The 24,673-nt window shown below is 38.7% G+C and overlaps 1 protein-coding gene across 2 annotated transcripts in view; it reads right to left on the reverse strand.

Moving 5' to 3' along the window:
- The window catches only part of LOC102215614 (protocadherin-15-like), a 221,912-nt gene that overhangs the window by 44,408 nt on the left and 152,831 nt on the right, over window positions 1–24,673 (reverse strand). For both annotated transcript variants that reach the window (XM_005727493.1, XM_005727492.1), the window contains exons 19-24: window positions 22,341–22,469; window positions 17,862–18,167; window positions 15,846–16,076; window positions 12,004–12,120; window positions 8,590–8,730; window positions 7,156–7,268 (exon numbers count right to left, since the gene is read on the reverse strand). In XM_005727493.1, the coding sequence (XP_005727550.1) occupies window positions 7,156–7,268; window positions 8,590–8,730; window positions 12,004–12,120; window positions 15,846–16,076; window positions 17,862–18,167; window positions 22,341–22,469 (1,037 nt within the window). The remainder of the gene's footprint in view (window positions 1–7,155; window positions 7,269–8,589; window positions 8,731–12,003; window positions 12,121–15,845; window positions 16,077–17,861; window positions 18,168–22,340; window positions 22,470–24,673) is intronic.

The following is a 24,673-nucleotide window of genomic DNA, read 5'->3' on the forward strand; positions in this document are numbered from 1 at the left end:
GAGAATACTGTATATAAAAGAAAGACAGGGTTTGAAGAACTAATGAGCTTGAAAGTCAATATTTGGTATGAACACCATCATTGTTCGACACACCTTGAATTCTCTTAGGTGGGCTTTCTTTTTATTTCTTAGATAAGTCTCAGAAATAGTTCTCCGGGTTTCTTGAAAGACACATTCAAAGCTCTTCTTTGGATGCTGGAGGCGTTTTATTCTGTTCTCTCTCAAGACTGGTTCAATAATCTTGAGGTCCATGGTCTGATGGGAGGCAATCCATGACTGATAGTGTTCCATTATGTGTTTTTCTATCCAGGTATGCTTTTACTACATGGGTAGTGTGTTTCAAATCATTGTCATTGTGAAAAATGAAGCCGTTGCCAATCAGAGGTTTTCCAGATTGTATGATACGGTGGATTCAACGCTAAAGATAGTTTTCTGCATTCAAAATTCCAGCAATTTTGATAAGACCCCCCACATTACTAGGGATGGGTACTGGTATCGGTTCTGACATAAACGGTAGTAACCAGACCAAAAAGCAGCGCACATTTCGGTGCTTTATTTCGGTGCTTTTTTTTCCTGAGATGTGATTTTTCCTAGATTCTAGCCAATCATTTTACGTTTCCGAGGATAGTAGGCGGGCCCAGGTTTTTTTAGAGCAGAGCTACAGATTAAAAATGCCCAAGGCGAAGCGGTCGAAAGTCTGGCTGTACTTCATAGCAAAATACGCAAACTCAGCAGCCTGCAACAAGTGCTTTAAGCTGATACTGTCAAAGGAGGTAACACCTCGAATCTGATGAAACACCTGGCGACGCATAGCATTTTTTTAAAAGCCGAGAAATGCGCCGTATTTGATAGCTTGCTGCGAGACCTCACACCGAGCACATCTACTGCGGGTGTGGTGCCTGTTATCGGACCATCCCCCAAAAACCCGAAGAGGAGAGTCCTGGCCCGTAGCCCTGCCAGTGTAGCAGAAATGATGATGGATGATGATGGCAGCAGCCGTTCTTCTCTGCGTGAGTAGCTTAATGTTGTTCGTGTGTAATTTACATTGAGTAGGTTAACCACGTTATTACATTAATGCATGTAAGGTGAACTAGCAAACACCATCATAGCTACATGCGGCTGTCTTCTTGTTTGGCAGATACTCCCTTCACCCTGGCCAAAAAGGCTAAAATGACCAAAGAAAAAGTGGAAAACAGTTAAACATGAGAGGGTTTAGGACACAGTTTGTGTTTTTTCCATTGTTTAAGCACTGCTTCCATCCAAGAGTGATACCATATATGCCCTTTAGCTGCAGAAAAGGCTAACATTGATATCTTTTTACAAAAAAAAACAAAACAGCTGAACATGAGAGGTTTTTGGACCAATTTTGTGTTCTCCATTCTTTAAGCACCGGTTTGAGCACCGTTTAAGCACCGGCACCGTTTCAAAAGTATCGGTTTGGTACTGGTATCGGATAAAACCTAAACGATACCCATCCCTACACATTACTGGCATAAATTCAGCCCCAGTTAACAACAGAGCTTCCACTATGTTTTACAGACAGCTGTAGACATTCACTGTTGTATCTCTCTCCTGAACTCCTGTGTGTATGCTGATGACACTTTGAACTAGAAATTACAAATTTAGATTCATCACTGCATAAGAACTGCTGCCTCTGACTATCTCTCTAAGGGCTTATGTTATTTGGCACCCTGTTTTGTTTCCTTGACAGTAGATGGATCAACCGAAGGACCAGTCTCAGGTGTCTCAGGTCCAGTAGTACAGTAACAATCAATGTTTCCCTTCATTTCTTAAAGACACGGCATTCATCTGCTGTTGTTAGTTCCTTTTAGGCCTAATGCTGCTTCTTGTCCTCTACAACGCACAGCATGCTGAGATATGCCAAGTTGTCAGCTAACAGCTCTTTGACAGTCACCTAGTATAGGTACTTGGTATTTGGGAAATACCTAGTATAGCATTTTATGCCAGTTTGACAGGCATAAAGAACTATTTAATTCCTGCCAAACTAGGTAGTCTTTGCCATTTTCACGGGTTCAACTAGAGAAATAGGAGCATATTGTGTGGTTTTGTGACAAGCTGCTGGTGACAATGTGCCTAAAATTTCTTTCCCTACATTCCCTGGGTCAGCCCTTAACTTTGGTGCCTTTAGTCAGCTTGAATGATTCACGGGTCAGTGTTTAGTAGCTTAAATAACAAAAATTCCCTGAAAATATTCAGGTACTGGACTGAAACTTTTTGAAAATCAACTATAAAAGGAAAAGTACAACAACAGTAACTTTATATAAGGTTGAGTGTTTAAAAGTGTTTTTATGTTCATTTACATTATGCAAATAAAGGATATGCACACATGTAAATTTAGCATACTGCCACTTTGTGTAATGGTTTAATTACTTGAGGTGGGAACGTGGGTGCAAGCACAAGCAGTGACACTATGTTGTTTATTGTGATAATGTTGACACTCTTCATTGTGCTAGCATTAAAAATAAGAGCATTGCTTGATGATGTGCTGTAGTGCTCTCACCAAGATTACTAAACTATTTATTGACAGGTATTGTGTAACGGCCACATGATATTCTTTCCATTTAGTAAAAAAGGCCAACTATGGCAATCTCCTGGAAAGTGTGCAGGTAGAATGAAATGTATATCATTTATGATAGTTATTTTTCTGATACAACACAAAGTAGAAGGAAAATACTCTGTATAAATCTGAATATTTGCTAGAAAAACACAATTATTTCCAGAGACATATGCTTAAAATAACACCTGGAAACAAATAGCATTACATGTTTAGTAATGCAACATATATGCAATGAGCATTTAGTTATAATGAGCACAAAACTTACACCAAAGTGACAGCTGACATTTACAGAAATACATCCCTTTGCTGAGGAGAAAATGAAGAACTATAAAATGAGGAGAGACGCAAAGGGAAGACAAAGTGAGAAAGAAACGGACAGAGATATAAGCTGAGAGGAAAAATTCGGGGGATGTGCGAGCTCGGCAAGGTAGGGGGGAGGGAGGAGGATGAAGTGGAGGAGAGCAAAATGACATACTCAGAAGCAGTGAGGCAAAAGTCTCATGTGATCTAGAGTAGATTTAGAAGGCGAAGTGCCGTGGGGGAGATAAGCAGCACGGGAAACTGCTCAGATCACAGGTTTGTAACATAGGGCCAGAGATGTAGCCTCAGTACAAGAAGGAGGATTCACATAGTGGGTCCATGTTAGATAGCAGCTTAGCCCTCCTCTCTAGTCACACACACACAGAGAGAAAAAATATATTCAGTAAATATTCAGTTGCTTCCCATGTGCCCAGTGCTAAAGACTTCCCTAAAGGGTTGTGTGCGTGAGTTCCATTTAAAGGAGCCATTCACTCTGATTTAATGATAGAGCTCCAGAAAAATCTTTATCACCCAAAAAACCTGAGCAAAATCATTGTCTGCTCATTCACATTGATATAATTAATCTCTTCACAATCTTTCACATAAAAACACACTGGAAAGCCTTAAATGAATAGAGAATTAGTTCAAGCATATAATATATTTAAACAGTGTCAAATACTCATCCTGTTGCCTTGAAAAACTAAAGCATAGTAATTACATCATTCCAGTTGCTGAATCAACAAGTCAGCAAGGAACTGATGTCTGACAGTTCAGAAGGCAAAAAGAAGAGAAAATCTGCTGTGTGTGATTGAGAAGAGAAAGTGAGGATGAGAAGGGAAAAAGATAAAGTTTAATATACAATCTCAGTTCCAATAACTTTGAGATTCTGTGTAGAATGTCAAAATCTTATAAAAAACACATTTTAAAAATAGCCATTTGACACGTTTTACTATTTTATGAAAAATATTGACTCATTTTTAAATTGATGGCAAGCAATATGTCTCAAAAAGGAGCAAAAAAAAAAAAGCCTGAAAAAGTCAGTTGTACTAATGAAAACAGGTGGAGGAACATTTTTGAACCAAACAGGTTAATTAGCACAAGATCAGTAACATGACTGGGTAGAAAAAGAACATCCTAAAGAGGCAGAGTTTCTCTAATATGAAGATGGACAGAGGTTCATCATCTGCAAAGAACTTCATACACAAATTGTGGAGAATAATGTTTCTCAACATGACATTGTGAAAACTAGAATATCTCATCATCTACAGGGCATAATATGATCATTTAAAATGAAAACAAATCATTGAAAACGTACAATTTTGTCACAGAAATCACTGCATGGGATCAGGAAAACTTCCACAAATTCTTATTTGTGAACTCCATTTATCATGCTATTCCCAGTTACAGGTTAAAGCTCTCTCATGAAAAGAAGAAGCCATGTGTAAACATGGTCCAGAAACATCATCCTCTCTGGGCCAAAGCTCATTTAAATGGGAGTGAGGCAAAATGGAAACTGGTCTCTGGTCAAACGAATCACAACTTTTTTTTTTTTTTTTTTTTTTTTAAAACACTGATGCCGAAGGAACCATGTGGCTTGTTATTAGCTCTCAGATCAAAAGCCCACAACTCTATGTGGGTGGACCAGTGCTTATGGAATTGGCAGCTTGCACATCTGGAAAGGCATGATCAGTGCTGAAAGGTACACACAAGTTATAGAGCAGCACATGTTCCCACTCAGCATCCAGCAAGACCTTCGGGGATAGTCTTACATATTTCAATAAGAAAACACTAAACTGTGTACTGCGTCGAGAAAATGGCTTCATAGTAGATATAGGTTTAAGTAAATATTGAGATAATGCTTTTATCTACATTTCAGACAGACAAAAACAACAAGATGTTTATCTAAACTCTTCTGAAAAGCAAGTGGTAACATGCCGCTAAAGCAGCAACTGCGGCATAAGCCATTTATTTTATCCAGCATTGACTGGGAGCTTCTCATTTCCCTCTGACAGATGGAGGAGACCAACCATAAAGCAGTAGAAAAAAATCATTAAGTCAGTCAAAGCCCTGCAGACTTGTTTTAATTGTGTGCTTTGGTGCTGTAGGCATAGCTCACCTGATTGCTGCTATAACTAACTGCCTTCACAGAGACAGACGAGATCTTCAGTGGACATTTAGAAAGTGATTTGTGTTCAGAAGGTTCCTTGGGGGGGGAGGACAATGTGGAGAGACAGAGTGACTGGGAATGAGGAGACAGATCATTGCGAGTGAGCAGATTGGATACTCTTCACTGGAGAGAACCTTGTCCAGCAGGAGAGGCTCAAGCACCTGGCTAATGCTTTCACGGCTCATAATTTACAGCAGGCCTTCCACTGCGTTTGGTTACCATTGTTAATGTGAAACCCTACAGAGGTCTATGCCTGTGGTCTCGACCTTCTGAGTGTGCTTCAGACATACCACTTATTCAAAGCATTAATCAATAGCCTTTTAACAGCTATGTTGCTGTGCCTGTGTATCAATCATTGAATAAAGCTGAGCAACGGAGGAACGTGAGCACACACACAAAGTGCTGGATTATAAACCATCAGGGAATTATTTATTTGGTGTGCACACACTGAACCATATGAGGAATGCACATATACACACACTCTACCAGGTACAAATTACCAAAGGTGAGATAGGCTGAAAGACAAAGCCAGGCACAAACAATGAAATAAAACCTAAAGTGCTGCGTTGACAGGTTGGTGAGGACTTACTTTTCCCTGTCTTATGCATAAAGGCCTACCGAACTCTGTTGCAGAAGACAGTCTTGCCAACACTCCCTAGTCTAACTGACATAGAAGCTAGTAAATCAATCCACTTAAAACAAGCTTTACTTTAAGCTCCTAATGACCGCAATGTGCCAGGTAACTATGCCATCAGACCTTAACGCTTCACAGTCTGAATGCTGCAGAACTTGACCTACAGCGGCAAAAAAATAAATAAATAAAAAAAAACAAAAAAAACAACCGTTAACACTAGTTTGCCCTCATCAAAGAATATTTTTCTCAGCAGTGTCAGCTGGCAGGTTAATAATCCATGTTTATTTTGAATTATAGTTTAATTCTAATTACATTTATATAATTCAATTATGTATGACTTCTTGGCCTCCTTCTGAGTCAGAGTATTATCAGCCCACCCAGCCTTGTAGATGAGCATGTCTATAGAGGGTATATTGTATACGAATCCACTAGTCATCTTAGGCCACTGTAGATTATGTCTTCTCATCTTGCATCTTCCTCTGCAAGTTTAACAGTCTAAGTGGTTAATCTTGTCAAAAGAGACTCTTAATAAACTCAGAGGAAAGCCCTGTTTCTCCCACAGACAGACACAAATGTGATTTACAGCAGCGATGATATGCAGCATCTCCCCTGCAGCTCTAATATATATTTATACATAAAACTCAGTGATCAGTCAAGCACAGAGAAGAGCATCATGGAGCTGGGAGATGCCGTATTAGAAATGATACCTCTTTGCAGAATATTCATGACATGAGAACAATAACGCAAACGGATCTCCTCAGCTTTTATATCAGCGGGCCAAATGCTCCTGGTGCGACCTAGATCTCGGCTCAAGACCAGAGGTGACCAGGCATTCACCGCTGTCGCACCCTACCTCTGGAATAACCTCCCTCTAGCTATTCGGGCGTCTGATTCAATTCAATCTTTTAAATCTCGATTAAAAACGTATTTGTTTAGCCTTGCTTTCCCCGCCTCCTAGAGCCCGCATTTTTGGTGTACTGTAAGTTATCTTTTTCGCTTTATTAATATTTATAATGTTTTAACCTTCAGCCTTTCGGGTTGTGCCTACTATGCCTGGTGTATTATTGGTTAGTTATGTGACCGGCCTGTTAGTATATTTTATTTGTATTTGTATTTATTATTGCTCTAACTCGTTCTGTGAAGCACTTTGGCATACCTGTGGTTTTTTAAATGTGCTATATAAATAAAATTGTCATGTATTGTAAAGCCATCATTAACACAGTTATAAATGTTCATGAAATTGTGACCTCAAACCCTTTGTGCATATCACCAACTGCTTAAATATTGATCAGAATATTGGGGAAGATGAATGTGATGTGACCACAGACACAAATGTGTCTTCAGGTGTTCTTGTCCACTTTCTCCAGCGTTTTACACCTATTGCCCCTGTCTGGCACTACAGCCTAAACTGCTCTTTGGTGTGTAAAGTTACAGGTTGGAGGCAGCTACATCAACAGCCGTGTCAAGGAGACTTACGTGTACTCTTCCTGGGTGAAGATTGGGATGCGAGAAGGCTGAAGGACTGTGATCTCCACCAAAGTGCTGTTAGATTTCACTGGCTCCCCATTGTCATAGGCTATCACAAAGAGCTGCAGTGGAGCAAGAGAAAACATGTGAACAAAAGACACATGCAAATGCAAGCACTAAATTAATACATTTTTTTAGCCTCAACGTCTTCTCTCTGCACAAATAATTCCTTTTTTGGGGATTGCCAGTCATTTTTGCAAACATGTTCAGCATCCTAATGAAGACACAACGGCAAATCTGCTGTGGCGAGCAGGCTGCAAAGCTCCCAGAGAGTGAGAATGAACGTATTGATCTACATTCATAGACTGTGGAGAAAGGAGCTCGGGGAAGGGGGGGAAGGGAGGGGGCTGAAAGAGAATGAACATAAAAATGTTGTTTCTTTAAAAAAAAAAGAAGAAAAAAAAGAGTGTAAGTAAAAGAAAAAAAAAGACAGATTAGGGCACAATATCCTGCAGCGCATGCTCAAGTGTTCACACCCACAAGCCTATGTAAAGTCACTGGAAATTGTTAAAAATAGCTCTATGTAAAATGCCTGGGAGGGGATTTGTTTTATCTAGAAAACTATATTATTTGTCACAGAGACAAGTTAGTTAAAATCAAAACGTTATTTGATTTTAAAGTATCATTTAAAAAAAAGACTACACACATTTCTAACCCACTAAAATTTAGTGGAACTTGTATCACTTTAAAACAAGTCAGACAGACAAAAGACAGCACTATGACTATGATGATTTTATCATTATACCATTATAATCAATTGTCAGTTCCACTGCTGCAATCACGTCATGATTACATGTTATATCACGTCATTACTAACTCGACGTGTCAAATTATTGTGAATTTTTTAAGCCAATAAATATCTTTTTAAATAGATTTTATAGCTTTTTTATCAGCCAAATAAAGTGCTACTTTATTGAGTAGAGTATTAAAGCAGAATTATGTCAGTCATGAATTACAATCACTGGCTATTTCCCCAGTTATATACTGTCCTGTAATAATCAGGCTTTCAGCACCGCCACTGTATCTTATATCATATTTCTCACAATCACTCAGCTGATAATCATAACTAAACACCGTTTACTGCCACTAGCACACCGGTTGTCTTATGTGCTATAAACTACTCAACCACAACATTTAAGGCACTGACAGGTAAGGTAAATAGCAGTGGCCATCCTGTTAAAATGAAACCTTGGGTCCAGGCATTCATACAGATGTCACAATAACACATACCACCCACCTAAACATAATTCAGCTTTAACTCCTTTAAAAGCTTAAACAGCACATCTTTTTTTCTGCCTCATCTCTGCAACCATTAAGTGACACTGACACTTTAAGCAAAGGGACCTCATCACCACCTCTGCTGACATAATGGCTGTCACTCACGTTAAAGGTGACACTGGGCTCTTCATTGAGGTTGACCTTAGTGATAATTCTCCCCGTTTCTGCTTCCACATCAAAAATACTCCCACTGTATGGCGATCTGTTCAGATCCACTCTGTAGCGAACCAAACTGGCCGGAGTACCCTGGAGGAAGGAGAAAGAAGAGCACGAACAATATCAATGCAATAACAATCCACTTATCTGGACCCCACATTTTACATATTCAAATGAAAAGAAAAATGATGAAAACAGAGTACTTCAGGGTAATCTGATACAAAATGCAGTCAGGTCATAAAGGACTAGTAAAAGTACTTGCTTAGCAACACGACTGAGAGCTTTTCCTCATAATTTGGTTCTCATCAGATACTCCTAAATAAAAATCATTGTTATTCATTGGTTCAAATCTAGTAATCTAATTGGAAATAATATTAAGAAAAATTCATAAATTCATCTTTTTAGTCTCCAAGGTAACACACTTTGCATTCATTAATGCCAGCCTGGACTTTAATATGAACCTCTGATTAACATTAACCACGGTTGCTGATTACTAATCATCTCTATAGCTTATCTTATTCTAGTTCCCTTCCTGTGGACCTAAAACTGAGTCTGATTTTTAATAATCTTCTTGAAGCTTTCCTTCTTTGGCTGAACAGCTTTTGCTCCTCGAGGACTAGGTAAAACCTGGAACTAGAGAGAGGTAAAGCTTGTAGTAGCAGTGTATCTCTTGGGAGGCTTACTAACAAAAATGTGTCTCCTAGAGGTTACAAAACCATCTGAGTGAATTCACTAAGGGGATAAAACAAAATCCAATCTCTAAAAGCTCTTCAGATTGTTTTCTGACATTTAATTGAAAAGATGTCAGACCAGGACCACCAATTACGGAAAAAAATATCCCCCACTAACTTCAGTAGTAAGACCTCTGCAGTGATGGCAGCAGCTTTGCTCTGGTATTGCCAATATCTGTTTTTTGTGCCCATAATTTCTCATTTGAAGTGTCTAATTTAATATCAAGAACATATTGTTATAAATAAACAGAAATAAAAAAAAATAAGACCATAATGCTAAATAAAGAAATAAATAGGAATAAAAATAAAAACCCAGACAGCAAAACTATTCACTGGAAAAGAGTACTTTTCTTTATATTCTCATATTCCTCGAGAAACTAGAAATTAAAAGCAATTGGTGCTCCACATAACTCAGGAGAGATGTACAAAAATATGTAAACTGTTGAGTGTTGTTACAGGAATATTTGTCTTTGTCTGCCGTGTCCACAGAAACGTTCAGCTGCACAACCACTTGGTCTTGTATGACATTCTACACATGGGATATGAATTTTTTATAGACACCGCCTGAGTGAACTCACTGTCGTTAACATTGCAAACAGGCGCCCAAAATGTCATGCATGACAAGCAATGCTCAAATGCAGTAAGAGAGGGGGGGGGAAAAAACAAAGATCACCCTCACTGTTTAACAAGTGAAGAAAATGCAATTAAAAATAAGATGTGTGGGTGTTTATTTCTAATTCTCTTCAACATAAAAATAGCAAATTCATTAAAACTGATCAATCTCAGAAGCCCTGAGAGGCACTGAACAATGCTTCAGAGACAGGCAACACAAAAGCAAGCCTTGATCCGAGAGTGTAATAAAGTCAACACGTCAATACGACTTATTTTGTTGGTTTTGGGAAATTACAAATGACTCATTTGACTTGTAAGTGACTAGAAGGTTACTGAGGAAATGGGAATCGCTAAAAGAAGAAAACTGCCTCTGCCGTGATCAACCCAATCACAGAAGAAAAAAAAACAACAGACTCAAAAATAACAGACTGTTTAAATCTTCCCCTGAAGAATAAAAGGTTTATACTGGAACATTTGTCTCCATGGTGATCTCCTCTCTCGTTCAGGGTGATATTAACATTGACGTTATGGGGTTGAGTGGTGTGCAGAAAATGCAGTTACTTTTTAAAACCCATTAGTATCACTTCTGCTAAGGTGCAGGTGGACAGGTATTATGCTAGCTTTACAACAAAGTACAAAATGTCCTCTACAAAAATAATAAAAAAAAAGAAAAACTCATTCAGGAGAAATGCATTAAAACCTTCACAAAACACACTCATTACTTACATGTGTCAGATTGACATGACAATTCTGTTTCTTTATTATGCTGGCAGGGTTTTGCTAGCCTGCTTAACAGAGAGGGACATTTGTTGGCATGTTTAGAAATCACTAGACTCTTTCCACCTAACAGGTGTGTCCATGACAGAAACTGGGTTAGTCAGCCCTTGTTAGTAAACCAACACTTCTTTCCGTTAAAATATTTTCCCATGTCACTCCATGACTTTGTGGGAAGATATGGATGATTTCCAAACTGTGTTTTAGTGCTGCTACATCTTTGTCAGTTAAAATAGTGACCATGAAAGAAAAAACAAGACTTCATTTTACAAATGATGATACACAGGGTTTGGATTTTAGGAGTTCACTATCAACTATCTGATGGACAGGTGTACCTCCTGAGAGACAGAAACCCAGGATGTGGGAGTGTTTTCTCTGGGAGGAAAGGTAAGATGTGCAATCTGTGACATTCTTGAGATGCTCAACCACCTACAGCTGGCACTGACAGGAATCAGTATCACTGTGCTTACATGCTGCAGAGAATGCAAGATTCTTCAGACCTGGTGAGATCCGACCAGCGGCTGTGCTATTAATAAGAAGCATCAAGTTTGCTTTCCAAAAAACATCCAGAGCTGGACACGACTAGCACATGGCGAGGAGGTCGCTAGGAAATTCAGATTTCTATTTTTGACTCTGAAAGTTTTTAAAGATAAATCAATAATCAAATTTGATCACTGAAGTAATTTGATAATGTTGCTTTAAATATAAAAATCACACATAAAAGCCAAGAGGAATAAACCAGTGCAGTCGAGAACACTGCTGGGTGACCAAGTCCAATAAAATATGAAGATTTTCTCAGCTAAATAATACTAAGACAAGAATTCATAAAAACTGTACACATTTCCAGTCTCCCCCGGTTGTCACAATTTCTTTTCTGCATGGAGTAATGTTCCTTGGATTTCAGACTATATTAAGACAGCTCCCAACAGATCCTGCTCAGATAGTGAGGCAAAGAAGTTTGAGGAAATCTGACACTCTGAGGCGAGTGAATGACTCATACAAATGGAGATGCACACCTTGCAGTTAGAGTTGGTTTGGAATAAACTTTCACACAGCACTGCAATTCTAATAAGAGCACTGAGGTCCTGAAAACATCTTTTAAATGCATCATGTGAAATGACATTCTGACAGAAACAAGTAGGTCTGAAATCATCAATCAAAGCCCCCCACCCCCCTTTCATCTCTTTCTCCACTGTTGCATATCTTAATCATAACATGTGCACAGCATTTTTCAAACAGTACTCACTGGTGGGTCTTGGTCCTCAGCATAAACTGTGGTAATGACTGTTCCTTTCTCTGCATTGGGTGCCACCATGCCTTTATACAGGTCTTGCTTAAAAATGGGGGAGAAATCATTCATGTCCTGAAATGAAACACAGATCAGTTAATATCTTAGTGCCACTGTTTACCTAAACATTGCAGTTCATATGTTAAAGCACATCAGGTATCAGTAAAAAAAAAAAAAGAAGCTTATTTTTACTTCATGTATTAATAGAGTAAGGCAGAAGGGAATAGAAAGGGTCAAATGAATTCAGCAATATTCTATCACCACTATGTTTTCTAATGCTGTTTGCATGGTGAATTAATAATATGATAGATTTTGCAGTTGCTGCTCTACTTGACTTCAGTTAACACTTCAGTAATTCAGAATGCCCCCTGGCAGAGCAAGTAAGTCCCCCAAATAAACTCTAGTTTGTAGCCTTGTTAACATATGCATTTGGTGTTTTTTTCCTATGCCAGAAGACATATCATTAGCAAACAAACAGCCAAGTCCATGGCGCTTTTGCTTTTGCCTTAGAAGTGCTGAAACACAGATTAACTCAGTCAGGATTTCATACATAAGAAAACTAAAGAGTAAGTCTTTTCAACTTGCTTACTTACTAGAGCCAGCAATACAGAGGAGAGGCTCATCTAACATTAGCAAAGTATTATTGTGTATTTGATAACAGAGTAATATCTGCTCACTATGCAGACCTCTCAGCTCAGTCACTTAACTTAATACCTTCATTTAAGAACAGTAACGCCCAACAGTGCCCAATAGTGTGTATTACGCTATTCCTAATAGTGAACAGAATACATCCACGTGCAACATAAAGGCATGTGAAAACAGCACAGCAGCTGTTTGAAAATTAAATGTTTCATTAGCAATTAAACTAATACAATGGCTAGGTTTTTTCTTGTTTTTCTCTGTGCCAGAATGTTTGATCTGAAGCAAAAATCTCATCCAAGTATGTTCACTTCACAGATAAACAAACACAGTTTATGCTATACTCAGTCATTTCATTAGGAACACATATTCAACTGCTTTAAACTTCACAAAAACCAGCCAGTCACATGGCAGCAGCCGCATTTAGGCATATAGACATGTTCAAGATGACCTGTTTAAGTCCAAAATGAGCATCAGAAGTGGGAAGATTATGGCATAGTTGGTTCTATCAGACAACACTTACTGCCACTAACTGCATAACCATCTCTAGGGTTTATAGAGAAGGTTCAAAAGAGAGGAAAATATCAAGTGAGCAGCAGTTCTTTGGGTGAAAAGGTTTGGTTGATGTGAACGCTCAGAGCAAAGTGGCCAGACTACAGGCTCAAACTCAAATAACCACTTGTTACAACTAAGGTATGCAGAAAAGCATCTGTGATGCATTGTGGGCTTTTAATGCTGGGGTGGTACCTGATCTGGGCTTTTATAGTTTAAGAACAGGAGACCAAGGCTTCAATTCACACACGCTCACTGAAATTGGACAATTGAAGATTGGGAAAAAAATGCTTCGTTTTGATTTGAATGATAGGGTCAGAATTTTCCCTGGATAACACAAGGATCGATTTGCCTTGCCTTGTGTCAACAATTCATTATACTGGTGGCGATGGGAATATGTTCTCAAAACCTCACTGTACCTATCTAGTGATGGCTGCTTCCAGCAGCATAAACAAAGCTAAAATCATCTCAAACTGGTTTCTTTAACATGACAATTAGTTCACTCTAGACAAATGACCTCCTCAGTCACCAGATTTCAAAGCAAGAGCACACCTTTGAGATGCGACGATTTGATCCATCATCACGTCTCAAAGGTACACGAGCAGGAGATTCACATTATAGACGTGCAGCCTGTGAAATGTCATCATGTCATTTTGGACTAAACATCCCTGAAGAATGTTTTCAAAACTTTTTCAAAACTCTTGAAGAATTAAAGCAGTTTGGAAGGCAAAAGAAAGTCCAGCCTCTAACTAATTAATGACATAGCCACTACCTTTATTAGATAAACATTACAGGACCTGCTAACAGTGGATAGGTACAAAACATTTACTGTCACTAGCAAATGATGAGAATAACAGATGATGGCAAAATTTCGTTTAATAACAATAATATTTAATCAGATCATTATGTAAATGTGTATGTGTATGCTGAGCTTTCAGGCTAGTATCTGTGTTCCAACATTTAGAAATTTAAAAAAAAGAAAATTGTTTTATCAGCATTCAGTTATTAATTGCTCCCTAGAACACGTGAGAGTGTCATCATAACAGCACAGCTTTAATCACCTTCTCCTAGTTAACAATGCACAGCAAAGCTCTACCATGTTTGAGTCTGCAAAGAAAGAAAATCTTGTCAACTATGCAAACCTTGCTTTGCTGTGTGAAAATGAAAAACTCAGTAAGCCATTCACATTTCTCTCAGGAATAGCTTAACTCTATTATAACTACTGGAGCCTGATGTTTCCTTCTCCTGAATTTTCTCTTTACTTTCCTCTGTTTTGGCTGAGCCATGGGCAACAGTATGTGTTCTATAAGCTCAGTGGTGGAGGGCAGTCTCCCTTTGATCTATACACAGGTTTAGTGTTTCCTAGCAGAAAATCTATGATACAGCCCTTGCTTTGAACAACAAAGTCTGATCCTTGTGCTGCAAGTGTTCACAAGGAAGCCGTGTGTACGTAGAGTACATGCGACACTTTTGCCACACACACGCATACAAACACGTGCATTTATGAAGTTGAAAACAAAAGGAAAAACTTTGGGAGACTCAAAACAGCAGCACAAGGAAAGCAGTTAATCCATCACAGCAAAGTATATGATAAAGGAGGCAATAACAAAACAATACAAGGGAAAAAAATCAAACATAGATGACTTCAAATAACTCTCCGGATGTGTTACACGGGGAAGGAAGTAAAATCAGTGGAATCAACTCTATCTCCATCCCTAGTTCCCTGGAAGCCTGTATGAATCCATTAGACTCATTCTAACTCATATCCGCCATTTGAAATAGCAGTCGCTGCTTTGATATCAGTAGCTGTGCAATGTTTATCCTATCAAACACCATTCCTGGGTGACAGCAAAAAGAATGCAACAAAGCTTTTCCTTATCAGAGGACAAAGTCACTCTACAGGTTGGCAGACCATGTGGTGAGCCTGCTGGATAGGCACTTGCTCTCATTCTGTGGAATATCAAAAGCTTAATTCTACAGACTTGGAGACAGTCACTGTGGGTGGACCGAATTCATACACAGAGATAAATGTGAACACATTTTGAAGAATACCTCAGAGTTAAAACGCACGACCATTAACACACGCATACACACATGAACAGTATCACAATACAAGGTGTCTAATCCTTTCGTTGGGATTCAGCTGTTAATCTCTTGAAAGGCTGGGAAGGGAACACAAGCTCCTGAAAAACCTGACATAATTGCTGTCACAAAGCTAATGAGTCATTCAAGTCAGGGATGGCACTGTGTGCCAGACAGAAACACATATCCATCAATTCTTTTTTTCCCCTTCCGGTAATGCTGAGAGGACGAGCAGGTCAGGAGGCCAAAACGTGGTTCACAAAGGGAATACAGTCGCGTTTGCAATAAATGGCATTAAATTGAATTGAACATCACAAAGCAGTGCAGGTACAATACTGTAATGTGTCTCTATTCTCCAATCCCCTTTTGAATTGTGGCTTATGCAAGCTATTACTAATGTAAAACTATGCTAACAATTCACTACATATTCACTGCCAGTGCTGCACATCCAGAGGGACAGTGCAGGAAGATGAAAGGAGAATAACACACAGGAGGGTTTAGTAGACAAGTTATCTGGAGGCTCCTACCGTGATGTGGACTGTGACAGTAGCTTGCCCAGGAGGCATGACCCCTCCTTGGTTTACAGCTTCTACCTGGAATGTGTAAGAAGCCCCCATGTTCATAGCTGCCAGGGACTCGAAGTCCAGGGTCTGCAGTACAGCTAACACCCCTGTTACAGGGTTCAGGGAAAACAGCTGCCTGGCTGATTCAGTCTTGATCCGATAAGTGACATTGGAGAAGAGATCTAAGTCTACCGCCTAGGAGGAGGAGGAGGAAAGGAAAGCATTAACACTGGAGAAAGTAAGGCGATGAAAGAGGAGAGAGGACGAGCCTAACATTATAATTTCAAAATCAGAACCTTTCATATAAGCTGGTAAGCATAGGCCATAGACAACGAATGGTGATGCCCATTTTTTTACAGTGTAGGAGCTACTTGGATCAGTCATTAATCAGACACTGATTAAATTAAATCACTATGGAGAACTCATTGCATTAAATCACAAATTGCAAAGTAGAGCGATGGCTGCTTCAATAGGAGATATATTAGATGCAGCATAATGCAGGACATGTTTTTGGGGGATTCATTAGCCACTTACGCAGTATTTCACTCATAAGCAAAAAGAAGACTTAAGAGTTATTACATTTGTTAAGTAAGAGTAAACACAAAGCGCAGCTGAGGCGAACGGAAATCTTTGAGTATTAAGACCATGAATGTTTGTGACCTTGTTTCTCCCGTGCTTCCTGTTTTTCACAAAAGCAACAAAATGCCAACGCTGAGAGGAAGAGAAGAGTTGACATAAGGACACATTTTGCATTTAATGTTAAGGAAAAACTTTACACTTTATATTTATTATTTCTACCATAACCTTATGATATTTAGTCAACTAAAACTAATACAATTCAGATGCCATATATTATGACTAAAACTAAATCAAAATTTGCCGTGAAATGAACTCTTGTTACTCTCATAGCATTGCTAACACCCTCAGAGCTGACAGAATTGAGAGTGCCAAGTGTGGTCTGCACTTAAACATGCTCATCTGCACGAAAACACTAACACACACACACACACACACACACACACACACACACACACTAAGTAAGTTTAACTGTGGAAATACAACATTTAAGATTATTGCTAAAGGGCCAATGTCTTGAAAATCTGAAAAACAAAAATTCCTTTATGAACACCTTCAAAGTTGATAGGTTGCATCCTCAGGGGAAGACAGACATATGCACTGAGGAACCCACATACATAGCTATCTGATACAATATAGTTTATCTTAGTCACTTTTTCTTTCTTTCTTTTTGTGTGAGATTAAAAAAAACAACTAAGACAGACTCTGTTCTGTTCTATCTCACCTGTGCTATTTAGGTATTTTGCCAACCACCCTGGTGCGCTCAGAGTTAATGTGTCGTCTAGGAGATTAATGGTGTCACAGTGCCACTGTCACTCACACCCTTCGACCTCGGCCCCCACCTGCCCTTCTTCTCCCCCTCCCCCTCAAGCTTTATCCCCGTCTGGGAGATGTCACTCACAATATCCCAGCAATTACTCGCCCCTCTGCTCGCGTTTGCTCCTCGTGCACCGGGTTTTTCGACACTACACTTCGGCGCAAACAAATGCACTGCTGTTTGACAGGGTTGAAGCGATGCCAAAGACAGATTACACCAATTGAAAAAAAATAAATAAAACGTTTTTCTCAATTTCTTTCACAACAAACAATAAACATTCTATTAACATTGGTTGTGAAGGATCGAAAAACAATTCTCTTCTGAAGCCAACGATTTGAGGATGTTTTCAGTTTTATTCTAAAAAAAAAAAAAAAAGCGCAGAGAGCTGTCACCGCACTGCATAAAAGATTATATATGTTGCTGGCTGCATAATTGCCTCTGTCTGGAAGCATTTGACATTTTAAACTGCTAAATTGCGAGCTCTTGAAGTTAAAAGATTCCAAAAGCCTTTTTAACACAAACACCTGTACCATACATCAGGGGAAAGGAGACATTTAGTGAAAATCGCTTGGACATCAAGTTCTTACACTTAGCTGCAGGACTACAGTTCCCACAGGGCTGTTCTCAGGCACATTCACCACATAAGTCTGCTGGGAGAACACCGGGCTGTTGTCATCGATATCCGTGACCTGGACTGAGACAGTGAAAGAGGTCCGTCGCGGGTCTACTGCCCCATCCGAGGCTTCAACCACCAAGTCATACTGACTTCTTGACTCCCGATCAAGTGGCACTCGTGTGTAGATGCTTCCATTAGCGCTTATTGTAAACAAGTCGGGATGATTCACGATCCGGTAGCGCACCTGGCCATTAGCGCCTGCATCTGGATCAGTAGCCTGGGAAAAAAATAAAATGATCAGAGGGCTCAGTTATGGGAAGATTAATGTTTATCTTTGTTTATTCAGTGAAGAAATGCAGAGAATCATAATATCTAGGCGGCTCGCCCACATAAATTGAAGTCTTTTCTTTGACCTCGCATGGGTTATTTGATCTCTGACACTTGCAGCCTTTGTTCTTGCTGATTTCAAACAATTAACATTAAACGCCGCAAAACCCAAAGCGAGTTACCACATTTTAATGGTGGAAGCAGTTAATATTATGCTAAATGAGCCATCAATGAAATGCAATCAATACACTTCTTTTCATTCCTGAAGCTGCTTTAGAAAAACCTGTGGGAAACAACGAGAAACCATTTACATATATCAATACTCCAAGAGAGAAATATTCATCAAATACATCATGTGAAGAGCTGATTATATAACTGAGATGCAGAGGTTTTCCTTTTTAAAAAAAAAAAAAAAATTATTACAATAATTATCAGCGAACTAAAGACCCAAGGGAATGCTACTGTGGTGCCATTATGATCATGCAGGGTTCAAATAAATACCACAGAGCCAATCATGGGTCATTACATATGCCCGTGTCTATAAAAGCAGCGGCTATATTTAAAAAACAAGAACAAAAACCCAACTAAGTAAAGTATCTGAAATATTTACAGACTGTGGAAATTGAGGGAGGAAACAGCTTTTTTCAGGGAACTGCAGAGTTGCATATGTATATTTAAAGTTACAGATGACAAAACATTACATTAAATTAGCATTTGGGATATTAATGGCTATGTATCTGTTTTCAAGACCCACTCCAACCTCAGCATTACATTATATGATCCAGATGATGAGTTTTCTTCACACTGAAGCAGTTTCTGTGGGGACACATTTGGACAGCATTTCTTAGTAATCTAACTTGCGAGTTTTAAATTGTGAGCTCGTGGGCAGGCTCTATATAGTGACTCTGAGAGCAATAGATGATCCTGCAGGTACAGGTGGCTTCAGCACAAAAACAGCTTGAGTAGGTGGGTTTTAAAGAACAGACCCACGCAGACCTCTAATATAGTACAAGGGAAATGAGTCTACTTTGTGCTCTGCTGGTGTGGGTCTAGTAGATTTATTTATTTTTTGTTTTTGTTCTGGATCATTAATGTTGAAACCTAAAATTCATTCTGAATTGCCCCCTGCTATTGCACTGTTCTCTGTCCTCTACAGTATTTTTAAAAATAAATTCAAGCACTGATGTCTTCATCTCAACAAAATCTTAAGGGGTGTTTTTGAGGAGAGTAAAGAGCTGCGTAGCATCTCTTTCAGATGTCTCGAACAATCAGACTCACTTTATCAAGGAATCTGTGTGGTAAAAAATAAACTATCTTCAACAGCTTGTCCAATTAGCAACAATTTCTCATGATGCCTCCATGATGTGTGCGACACAAGCGCTAATCTATCTGTCCTCCAGTCATTTGCGTGCTCAGATTATGACTCCCTGCTAAGAGCAAATAGAATGGGCTTATATGGTTAGGATTTGTAAGTCACAGAACAAACGGCTCTATTAGCATAACCAGCAAAGCTGTCAGTTGTGATAACCTGGTAAATCATCTGCAGTCTATATGAGTGTGTACAAAATAAGAACAGGTGGGAACCAGCTCCAATTACTCTAACGATAATCCAAAATGCTTTAAGGCTAGCAATAAGCTACTTAACAGCATTATGCATTTCCACTGCAATCATCTCCACTGTTGGCAATTGCCTAAAGCTTTGTAGCTGGCTGGATTGTAACTTTCTTCCTACAGGTGAATTCAAAGTAGTACAGGAAAACCGAACCAATTTTATTGGTGGAAATCAGATTTGAATGTGAAATACTTCAGTTGAAACAAATAAGCCTTATGCCAGCAGTCAGCATCCCACCCTTCCCTCCTCTGTCACTTAGCACATTATGTGACAGTAAGCTGTGGGTTACTGATTTGATAGGAGAGCATTTGTTCCACAAGACAGTTATAGACATGCACACAGTACAAGGCTTCTACAAAATCTCCACATCACAAGATGTTTTCTAGGTTTTCTGAAAGAAAGCTGCAAGTTACTAAACATTGGTTGGTGTGTCAGGATAGATGATGAAACATAGAGAAATGTTTAAGCGATGTATGTTAAGTGACAATGCCCTGGATGGTAAGATTTGTTTTGCCCTCCTTTTCCATTTTCTTTGCCAAGATGTCATGTGTCATCGCAGTGTATGAACTCAATGCAGCCAGAAGCTAAATTCATTTTCATCTAAGATAAACTCTATTATTAAACACCAAGCCACCTATTATTTTTGTTCAATTTCTTTTGACCTCACACAGTTAAACAATGTTCTCCTGCATATTTCTATCTAATGTATTCATGCTTGCTGCTGTACATTACTGATGATTCCAAGTGGCTAAAAAGGTTAATATCAAATGTGATGAAGGTATCTATTATTGCACCTCTTGTCAACTGGAATGCAAATGGCACATGTCATTTTGCTGAAATGTGGTGATTTATATTTTAAGCTAAAAGCCCACAGTTATCATTATATACGCATTTGCACTTTTCCTGCAATAACAAATACTACTTTAGACACAACACTAATGTAATACAAAAAAGAGAAGAAAATTAACAAATGCGCTATCTGCGTTACAGACAGAGTTTATTTAGGCCCCTCATCCTGAAGGCCATGTTCGCTCAAATAATGTTCAGTGAGCAAGATCTCCAAAAATGCAAATATATGCTCCTTCCACAGAAAATAAGTAAAATGTCACTCCTCCGTGACGGGATTAAACCAAGGAGATAAACGAGAAAAAGCAAAGGGATTTCCTACACACAGGCTTAAGGTGGACATAGAAATAATACTTTAGGACTAACATTTTAGCCAATTTTTAGACAACTATCTTAGGACTAAATTATAAATATCTGGAAGCTTTAATCCTTAAGCAGACATTTCTCAATCAGAGAACTATCAGTTGTCAATCCAGAAATGTATTTATGTAGTTTGCCATTAACAAACTGGAGCAGCACTATATCATCTGTTCTATATCATCTAGCAGTGCAAGCCTGCAGAATTTAAAAGTGGTATTGGATTTCGAAGAATGTTGAAAAATGATTTAAGAATTGTATTTTAGCATACACTTGTTTAAAAATTTCACCTAAATTCCAAGTCTATGTTTTTATTTTTGGACTGCTATAGCAAAAAGATTCTTAAAGAATCTTGCTGACTTTCAGGATTTTGCCTGATGGAGTGTAACATATGAGAAATGTGACCAAATATCACCAAAATGACTAAAATTAAAAACATCACATTATATAAGAATGACTATTCTTTTTTTCCCTGCAATTTCTGCAGCTTTAACAGTGTTGCACTCAACAAAATGCCCCAATACGCTCTCGATCAGTTGCTATGGGCTAGTACAAGGGAAATCTGTGGTGTCTCTGCGTGCATGCGCATGGAGAGCAGGATTTTGTAGCGCTAAGTACTTTAATGTACTTTTCTTTTCAGTCACAAAGGCGCAGCCTCAACTCAAACTGGCATGCAGCCAGCTGAGGAAGAGTCAGTGTGGTGGACTAAGCTTTAATCTAGCTGCTGGCTGCATTTGTGAGGAAATACTTGGGAGTAAGACTGAAGGGAGCTCTACTGCATCCAGACACCAAACTTCCTTCATATGTCCTTTTGTCGCATTTCACACGTCATAAACTCCAAACATTTAGCAGCAGCCCATTTCCACACGCACTAAAAATGTGAAGGGCTGCTTGATATGAAATGTGAATATCCTGACAAATGACAAATGTCACTGATCTGGTTATGCCGATTTACCTTTGGAGGCAAGATTCTTTTTTTGTATGAGCAATTACAAAAAAACTGATATAACAAATTTTATGTACGTGGAGATTTTCTAAAGTGGTTGCTGGGTAAATCTGTAAACCTTTTTCTATCCATATGAGACCATTGTTTAGAAACTGTTTAGAAATTGTCCATCTACTTCAAATTTAGTCAAAAAACAAAACATGTAGAAGGCAGTGACTGAGAAAACCTCGGAATCTTTCATCTGTCAAGCAGACGTGTTAACCAGTGTCTTGTATCAGTGTTCCTTTAAAATATGAGGACATGCAACAATGAACAGAACACATCAGATTTACAAGGCAAGAACAGAGGGACATTACACTTACCCTTACTCGTCCTACAAACAAGTTGGCCTCTTCTTCTCGCACAGAAAAATTTGAAGGTATGGTGAGGTCAAACTTCGGGTCATTATCATTGACATCAGTAACAACTATGTTCACAGTAGTTGTGGTTGTCTAAAGGAAAAACAGTCAAACAGAGAGCACAATAAAACTAATGTTATTCACTTCACAGTGAGTGTTCCCTTTTCATAAACAAAGATGACAAGCACAACTAAAAAGGCATCAAATGTGATATAATGTAATTTGAGTAAATACACTTTGACATGAATAATTCATAGGGTGACTGTTAAAAGCTGTGTCATGCTCAAGTAGACATTTAAAAAAGGATTAGGATTATAATCAGACAACTTTTTTGGAGACCTGACAATTAAAAATAATAATTATAGTTGGAAATACTTTCAAAATACATTTTGTTGGAGATAAATGGAACCATTTAGCATTTATGAGTGAATCCATGAGCTCTCATTTAGATAAAAATTAAATACTTTGTACAATTCTAACAAGCTTATAATTATTTATGTATGTGTTTGGAATCAGCCACCTTTATTTTTCAGCATAGCCTGAAATCCCTTAACCAAGCTGTCTTGTCACTTTAAAAAACAAAAAACAAAAACAAAACAAAAACAGTATCCAGGAATAGTTCTCCAAGCTTCTTAAAGGACATTCAAAGCTCTTCTTTAAATGTTGGCTAACTAAATACTGATTTTACCCAAAGATTTCAAATTTGGATGAATTACTCCATAGGAACTCTTATCATTGATTTTCAGTCCAGCTCTTATTACCTCAGCCTTTTCTTCTTTATTCCCCTTCCTGAAGGATGGCTGAGGTAATAAGAGCAAAAACACTAATTCACTCAGAAAATGATTCCTAGTGTAGGGAAAATGTTAAAAGCCAACCATAAAAAATGATTCTGCATAAAAAGCACAATCATTTGGAACAACTACTGTAAATGCTAAAGTGTTTCAAAATATCAACTTTTGGTCAAACTATTATAATGCTTTGTAGCTGTGACAAAGAAACTCACATGCACCAAGTAAACGTGTTGGAATTTTAAAAAAATTCTATTATATAAATGCCTTTAAACACTTTGGGTGCATACTGTATGTGCATACTGATAACGGGATTCTCAGTAATATTCAGTAACGTAAAGGCAGTCATACATGCCAGCTTTCCATACTGTAAGTGATGAGGGACCATAATTAAACTCAGTACACCATTGTGTACAAATGTACATAAGCAACGTGTCTGTATACAACACATAGAGAACTTCTTCATTCCTTCTTGGGAAAGATGCCCTGTTAGTAGTTATTAAGAGAAAATTGTACAAGGTTGGGGGCTAAAAGCATGAAACTAGATCCATCACATCATTCTTCCTCACTCATTTACAAGGCCAGTGTGGGCCACTGTGCTGCTGTTAACCTTCAAACAATGACACAGCACACACACCTTTAGCACTTCTATAAATCAACATAGAAAATTGGCTGGATATGCACAATCTATAATCTCTCAGTGCCCTGGGAGGAGCATGTATGCAAATAATGGTGTAAATGGTCTCCTTTGGGGGGAAGAAGGATAGGAAGGCTGTGGGAGGAGTTGGGCCTTGCAAAAGAAAAACTTCCTGGGAGACAGCTGTTTGGAGCTGCCCCGACAGATGAGACATTCAGTGGCACATTTCACAAAGAAAATGACCTACTTAATGTCACCTTCATCTCACCGTCCTTTGGGAAAACCTCCACCATTGTTGTTTCTTTGTACTACCTTCTGAGACATACATAATCGGCCTTTTCATGGAATTTCACACTGCAACTTATCACGAAAACCTGCCTCTGTTGCTATATCACTACTCAAAGTAGGAAGTTAAAGGAGGCAGTGTTGTGATAGGCTGTGCGTAGTTTTCATTTCGCAAAAGACCTGAAGCCAATTAGTGTCTTCATCCTGGCGTGGGTGTCCTTATCAAAGCCAAAACCCCCTACCACCATGGACACGAGTATGATTAATGAGCAGCTATTATAGATGGAGCTCTGTGATGCCTTGTGTTATGTCCTCACAGTCTAAAAGATCCAGAGGTGGGTGATGTTCCTTTTTTTGTTTTTTTAAATGACCATCCAAGCCAAAAGCCATGTTGCAGGGACTGATATGATAAGCTTGTTAGGAGTCATGTACTCTTTCCTTTTTTTCCCCTTCCCAGCATACCATTTTTTGGGACACATGTCTGTCTGGCAGTGTTTGATCTAAGCCTGTCCAGTCGAGATCACTTTTAAATTTACCACAAAGATGGGCACAATTTTTTTCATCCACGAGTACAAGAAAGAGTTAAT

This window comes from Pundamilia nyererei, unplaced genomic scaffold (assembly GCF_000239375.1).
Source record: "Pundamilia nyererei isolate P.nyererei 1_Seehausen unplaced genomic scaffold, PunNye1.0 scaffold00024, whole genome shotgun sequence".
Lineage (NCBI taxonomy): Eukaryota > Metazoa > Chordata > Actinopteri > Cichliformes > Cichlidae > Pundamilia > Pundamilia nyererei.